This window comes from Thunnus maccoyii, chromosome 9, assembly GCF_910596095.1.
Source record: "Thunnus maccoyii chromosome 9, fThuMac1.1, whole genome shotgun sequence".
Lineage (NCBI taxonomy): Eukaryota > Metazoa > Chordata > Actinopteri > Scombriformes > Scombridae > Thunnus > Thunnus maccoyii.
In genome coordinates, this window is record NC_056541.1 from 20,356,927 (window position 1) to 20,364,396 (window position 7,470).

Consider the following 7,470-nt stretch of genomic DNA (forward strand, 5'->3'; position numbering starts at 1 on the left):
ACTGCATGCACTGTATATTATGTACTGTATTTGTAGTATATAAAATATAAAGTAGGGTTTCTGTAGGATTAGTTTTGTTTTTATGTTTGTATCTAGATATGTGGATTTACATTATGCATCATACAGTGTTTACATCCAGATGTGTGTGTACAATGTGTATGTATGCCTGTATGTATGTAAATGTGTATGACTATGTAAGTTTATATATGTGGGACTAGGTACATACGTTCACATGTATATATATCATTTTTTCCTTATTAAAAGAAGATAATGTGAAATAATTGCAGCACAGAACAAAAAGCAATACTAAAAATAAAAAACAATACTAAATAATTTTTGCAGTCATATAAAAACAATACTAAAATAAAAGGAAAGGAAAGGAAATTAAACATAAGTTGGTTTATTTCAGCTAAACCTGCTTTTACAGTGACGTTTTCTCGGTCACTTTTCCGCGTGTTGCATGAATTAAACCGGTAGGTGGCGGTGTTGCTCAACATAAAACCTCCTTTAACCCGGAAAAAGTACCTGCGGACCTTTAACAAGGCAGGAAGTTAGTCCTAATGAAATTGACAGTTAACTACAATGGCGCTTGATGTGAAGTCCAGAGCCAAACGATACGAGAAACTGGATTTCCTCGGCGAGGGTCAGGTAGGTAGCGACTAACATCACTGATTTAAGTCTTTATTTCTGTTTCTGTTCCTTTTGAGCGGCTTCTGAATTGCTCCGCGGGAAGCTTGATAGCAAGCTAACAAGCGTTAGCTGGTTGCTAATGTCAACAAAGCCCTGTTGGCTCATGCTGTGCTGACTGAGCAGCAGTGATACTGAAAATGCATTTCAGTCGCAGTGCGTCTATCATTATTGCTCACTGTCTCTTTTCTCCAGTTTGCCACAGTGTACAAAGCCAGAGACAAAACGACTGACACCATAGTTGCCATTAAAAAGGTACAAGATACTAAGTTAGCACCAGTGCTCACATGGTTAGCAGATGTAGGTTTGCTGATGTTTAACATCAAACTGTTTCGTTTGTTTTATTGCAGATTAAGGTTGGCCACAGAACTGAGGCTAAAGATGGTAAGTGCTGACTGACCTGTAGCCCTTTTCTAATGTTTTCACCCCATAGTGCTGTCCATGTACATCCAGCTCTTTAATGACTGTTATTCCTCCTTTAGGTATCAATAGGACTGCTCTTCGGGAAATCAAACTGCTGCAGGAGCTGCATCATCCAAATATCATTGGGGTTGGTAAAAAAAAAAAAAGAAGACAATTTGTATGTGACATTTGAAGAATAAGAAGAAGATTAAAATATGTATTATTCTAAGTTGAATTTCATTCTGTGTGTTTCAGCTGCTGGATGCCTTTGGACATAAATCTAATATCAGCCTGGTGTTTGATTTCATGGAAACTGACTTGGAGGTGAGATTAAAAAAAAAAGTGTATTTTTCTCCAGGGAAAGACATATCAACACATAATCAGTATATTCAGTAATGCAGACCCATTTAATAGCTCGTTCTATCTACTAATTTGGTTTGAACTAAGATGTAAGGGTCTGTGGTCGGTCGACATTTCCTTATTAATGTCTCTGGACAGGAATTAATTTGTGCAGCTTTCATTGTATATCCTGAATGTGTCCTACATAATTAACAGACTTTTTCAGGAGTATAGCCTAAAATTTAGAAGAGCTCCACTGGTTTTTCTATTATTTTATTCATAACAACCCCTTCCAGTATAATACGGTTGAGTGGTACAATATTATATGATTTAGTAGATGAATACCATGGATGACAGAGTCAAAGATTGATGTAGACTGGAATTAACACCTCTTGTATTTGATCTCATCATATTATACAGATATTTAGTATTATTCTTATACATGTCTTCCTCTTCATGTTGTATTAAAACACACAATGTATAATTTCTGCTGCTAGGTGTCTCTCATTCAAAACAATAACAAAAGACGGAGTGTGATGACTGTGTGAAGTAATGTGGAATCATGGGAGTTGTTGTGTTGTCATTGTTAAACAACAAGCTTTTCCAGTATAGGATTACTTCAGTGTTCATCGTTCAGGATGTTTTTACCAGGAGCCAAATTATCCGCAGAGGTCTCCTGCTCTCCAAAACAAACATATGCGGTGATTAAAAACCTGAATAAAGCAGTTTCACATTAAAAATCACTGTTTCTCCGACGAAAGAGGGCGCCCGGGAGGGGCTGCTAGCCCAGCTGCTGCTAACGTTTGCTCAGCTTGTTTCTCTGATAATTTAAGATCCAGATGTCTGATGTCTAAAATCCTTCATCTGGTTAAAAGATACAGTCAAAAATGACCAAGATCTAAAAAGTTTATCAAAAAATGTGACTTAAAACTGAATAAAAGTCCATTTATAACAGTTTCTGGTGGGCAACCACAACGCCGATGTATTATCTTGTATGCGTATACTCTTTGGTAGAAGGAGGTATGACGCCATTGACAGGCGACCAAATGAAACAGACTGTTGCCTAGATTAAAATTACTGATTTCTCTGGGTTTGAAAATTGTTGGAAACATTTGGGATAATGTAGGTACACAACTCAACAAAATATATAACGTAGGCCTAGTTGTTTTTAGACATTTTAATGCAGAATAGTTACATATTATAGCTTTAACCGGCAGGCCACCAGATGGAAATTTCAGCCTTTATCGCTTCTCCCTTAATGAAGATCAGGGAGAGAACATTTAAAAGTTGGGTTTTATTTCAGTGTTTTTTGACAAATATCTATTCAGGTGTTTGACAACTGTGATAGTAATTTATTTGCTGTTACATTCAGCTTCCAATACCAAAGAGTGAGAAAGAACAGATGAGACAACTATGAGGGAGAGGTGTAAGGTCAGATGACAAAGTATGGAGTAGGAAAGAAAATATGAGCGGGATGATCAAGATAACTGTGTGAGTGCTCTCATCGGACCATTAAGTGGCTCTGCAAGGTCACTAAGGCTTTTATATTTTTCCTCTCGTTCCTCCGCACCTCCTCCTCTGGTTAATTTTGTGTACAAGGCTCCAGATGGACACTAATAGAACAATGCAAAACAAGATGACGCTGCTTTAAAAAAATCAATATCCCTTCACTCTTGGCTCTCACAACGAATTGATTCTATTAGCAGCTTACAGGCAGCAGACAGACATGAGGATGAAATATGATATTCAGCTTATCGGTGCTGAAATCCTATTTTTAGGCCAGATGCTCAGGTTTGGTTGTATGAGCTTATCAATTGCAGATGTTGGATGCTTTTTTTGCCAGTAAGATTACATCGCAGGATACTGCAGCCAGTGTTTTTAGCCGCAGTTGAATAACAGAGATTCAGGGTGAGAGGTTGTATCTGAGCTACGCTGTCTAGCTCGGCTACAGCTGTGTGCACTTCTTCACAGAGATATATCCCAGTTGTCTTCAATTCTCTTATCTGCTCTGATAAGTCTAATTTCATTTTTGAACTTGTGGCCTACGGTTATGTAAAAACATGAAATAATGGTTGAAGATTATTAGTTTATCAGATATCCGGATTCGCTTCAGCCTGTTGGTCTTTGTTTTGTTTTTTTAAGGTGATTATCAAAGACACCAGCCTAGTCCTGACTCCAGCCAACATCAAAGCCTACATCCTCATGACTCTACAGGGATTAGAGTTTATGCACCAACACTGGGTCCTACACAGGGTAAAAGCGCGCGCGCACACACACACACACACACACACACACACACACACACAGTTGTAGAAAAATAAATCAAAGTCTGAGAAGTTGCATTTATTATGCTGCAGCAAGGGAAAACCACACATAGTACAATGGAGAGGATTTCACCAACAACATACAGTCTCACACAGATTATATAGACAGAGCATGGAGGATGCTAAGAAGGGAATAACAATCCCTGGGAAGGGCACTATAATTATGACAAGGGAAGTAATAGGCCTTTCACTGAGAATCAAATTAATAGAAGTATATTATGCTACAAAGCAATGAGCACAGTAATATAATACTTCACAGCAAGATACGTTTTCTAAACACAGACATGATCATTAACATGTTTATTCGATAAATAAAATTGCATTTCCTTATACGCATATCCACACATAGTCTATTATACATTTGCTACTTTGCATGTCCAGGATCTAAAGCCCAATAATCTGCTGCTGGATGGCAACGGAGTGTTGAAGTTGGCTGATTTTGGTTTGGCCAAATCATTTGGAAGCCCCAACAGAGTCTACACACATCAAGTTGTTACCAGGTCTGTACTGTTTCTCATCTAATTGTGTTTATGATACGGAACTTACGTACGTACTTTTATGTACTTTTTCCTGTATGTTGGAACTCTCATTACAGCATATCCTAATCTGTTTAGATAAATAAATCCTCATGGGCCTAATTTTTACTTACTTTAAATTTATCTCATGAGGATATAAAGCATATTTGGGGCTGGTTAAGAGGTGTGACAGCATGCGTTATTAAAAATAAGCTAATTGAAAAGAATGAAACTTCTCACTGGAGGAGCAGTGTTCTGTATGCTTGTTTTATAACTGTCAAATTTAACTCCATGTTTATCCGTCTTTCCTAGGTGGTACCGCTCCCCTGAGCTCCTGTTTGGTGCCAGGATGTACGGTGTAGGTGTTGACATGTGGGCAGTGGGATGCATCTTGGCAGAGTTACTCCTCCGGGTACACAAACCTCACTTTTAGAAGAAATTCACACAGTAATAGAGTCTGTTGCTGTCATTTTTGTGTCCATGCTAATGTTTGTGTATATTCTTTTTACTGTAGATACCATTCCTTGCTGGAGATTCAGATCTTGACCAGCTGACTAAGATATTTGAGGCTCTTGGGACCCCCACAGAAGAAACGTGGCCTGTTGGTATCTTTGTTGTTTTTTTTGGGGTGGGGGGGGTTCGTGGTTATGTCTGTGTTTTGCTTTTTTCTCTGCTGAAATGTGGGGATCCTTATATACATTTGTTTGTCAAATGTCTTTGCAGGGAGTGAGTAGTCTACCAGACTATGTGTCCTTCAAAATATTTCCTGGCACACCTCTGGAACATATATTTAGTGCCGCGGGAGATGACTTACTAGAGCTGCTACAGGGATTCTTCACCTTTAACCCCTTGACAAGGACCACAGCCACACAGGTAGCATACACACTGAAGCACAGTAGCTCCTCTGACTCTCACATTATTAGACTAATTATGTTTAAGAGAGATAGTGTTCAACTATTGAATGTCTTTGCTCTCCATGGTTTCCTTCCTTTCCTTACATAACTGCAGTGGTTTAATTTTAGCAGGAGACATTACTGCCTAAGGGAAGATTGCCCATCCAGGAAGTATGACATGTTTATACTGTTGCCTTTTGCTCTCCAGGCTCTGAAGATGAAGTACTTCAGTAATCGACCTGCTGCCACTCCTGGCCCCCAACTCCCCAGACCCAACTGTGCAGCTGAGGCGCTGAGAGAGAAGGAAACAGTCGGGCTCAAGAGGAAAATCGAGGGCCTAGAGACAAGTAATACACACATAAGCTCATATTTGCTATATTTACTCATAATCCACCAAGTTATCACCATGACCTTGACTTGCCCACAGTCAAATAAAGCTGGGAAAAAAAGGGCAAGTGTGTGCAACAAATGTCTGAAGCTGATTTTTAAAAAGAGCTAGAAATTTTTGGAACATCCCACACAGACCCGAGTTACATATAGCATGTTGTGAATTTTAGCCTGGTGAACCCTCACCGTGTTCTCATGGTCATGTTCACTAAGGTCTTAAATCTAAAATACCACTCGATTGAACCTAGCAATTCAAAGGGTGTTGGCTGCACATTTAACTGCAGTTGGAGATTCAGAATATAGTGTAGTAGAGCGCACATACACACACATTCAGTGGATTGTGGAAGGGTATGTTTTACTGAAGTAGGGCCTTGGTGTTTCTGGGAGGTTCAAAGCTTTTCCATCTCCTCCTGTGGTTTGGAAAATATCTGGGCTGACTATACGCTGTGCTTGATGCTACAGTATATTACAGAGAGAATGTCTAAACACTCAGATGGAAACTTTAGCAGTGAGGGGATTGCTCATTACTAGCTTGTTTTATTTGCACATGTATGTGGCCGCGCTGTTGTAAGCATTGAAAGCAGGACAGATGTGTGCAAACTAAGTGTATAATCTATTAAAGTGCATGTTTACAATGGATGTATTAATATTCTGTTTATCATTTTTCAGCTGTGATGAAGAAGAAGTTGATTTTTTGACCAGATGAGACCTGGAAAATCAGATGATTACCGTCTGCACATGACTACACGGCTCAGCTTCCCACATTGCTCAGGATTGTCAGCTGGAATGGGGGGAGAAAAAAAAGTCCAAAACCAGTGGAGGGAGGGAAGGGTTAAGATGTGGTTTATTTTAGGACATTTTAGAGGTTATAGCTGCTGTATGATTTTTGGAATTGTGCCTAAGGTCAGCTTTAAGTATCCCAGGTGCTGCTTTCTCCAGCAGTCCAGCAATGGATGTACAACAGAGACTGTCTGTGGTCAGTAGTGTTGGCTGTGGTCCTTTTTCATTGTAACAATGATGCCTAAACTCTGGGAGCCTGTTTGAATATGACTATTTATGTTACTGAAAAAGAGAAAAAAAACAAGCAGTAAGCCTGATTTATTTCATGTACATGTATTTTTATTTTTTGTATGTAAGACCAATAAATGGTAAAAATACACATGGGATTTGTCTGCTGTGTTTATGGTTGGAAAAACATCAATATTGAATAACTCACCATGAAACCTTATTACATTTGTAATATATGATTTATTGACATACTTGCAATAACACCCATGTAGCTCTCAGAATACAGACACAGTGTACTTTTTCACCTGTTGAATGTGTGTGGACAGAAATATACTTCTGGTTTATTTACTCAGCATGTTGGAGAGAATCAGTGTGTGTATGTGGCATAAGCCCTTTCTTCAGGGCAGACAGGGTGACGCTGGGCTTGACAGTGTCATCCAACAGTGTGCCACCAGACATATCTTTCCCTCCCTGTCCTTTCTTTTCAACATTACTGTGATCCAACACACTCTGACATGTCAGAGGCCTGATGCTCTGACAGGCGCTCTGCTGCCCTTTTGGTTTTCTGTCAAACAGGATCAGATAAGTTAAGGGGAGAGGAAGAGATGAGAGTATGTCACTGTTGGGAAATTCAGTATTTAATCAAGTTTAGTTCTTTTTCTATGACAAAAGCCAGTGCAGATTTTATACTTTCTGTGTACTATTAAATGGCATCTGCTTCAGCGCTCACAATGAGCTCTTGCTTCAATTCTTAAGTCAGGGTTGACTTGACCAAAAAAAAGGCAAAAATGCACAAATTTGACTGACTTGCATAGTGTGATGATTTTCTGATCTGAGCAGAAAGGATCGGATTCGAGGCCATGCCCCCTCTAAGTTCAGAAAGAGGCCGCACTGTGTGATTCATGCCTATTTATA

The 7,470-nt window shown here is 39.2% G+C and overlaps 1 protein-coding gene across 1 annotated transcript; it reads left to right on the top strand.

The window, feature by feature from the left end:
• The first annotated feature begins 519 nt into the window (after positions 1–519).
• Positions 520–6,713, top strand: cdk7 (cyclin-dependent kinase 7). Its single transcript, XM_042421393.1, has 12 exons — positions 520–648; positions 883–942; positions 1,038–1,071; positions 1,170–1,237; positions 1,345–1,413; positions 3,571–3,681; positions 4,134–4,252; positions 4,580–4,679; positions 4,782–4,868; positions 4,991–5,140; positions 5,369–5,507; positions 6,217–6,713. Exons 1-12 carry the CDS (start codon positions 583–585, stop codon positions 6,243–6,245), a joined length of 1,032 nt encoding a protein of 343 aa, XP_042277327.1. The 5' UTR covers positions 520–582; the 3' UTR covers positions 6,246–6,713.
• Positions 6,714–7,470: the final 757 nt, after the last annotated feature.

Coding starts and splice junctions, on each gene's coding strand:
- cdk7 (XM_042421393.1), top strand. CDS start 583: ATGGCGCTTGATGTGAAGTCCAGAGCCAAACGATACGAGAAACTGGAT. Junction 649..882: donor ATTTCCTCGGCGAGGGTCAG/GTAGGTAGCGAC, acceptor TCTTTTCTCCAG/TTTGCCACAGTGTACAAAGC. Junction 1,414..3,570: donor TCATGGAAACTGACTTGGAG/GTGAGATTAAAA, acceptor TGTTTTTTTAAG/GTGATTATCAAAGACACCAG.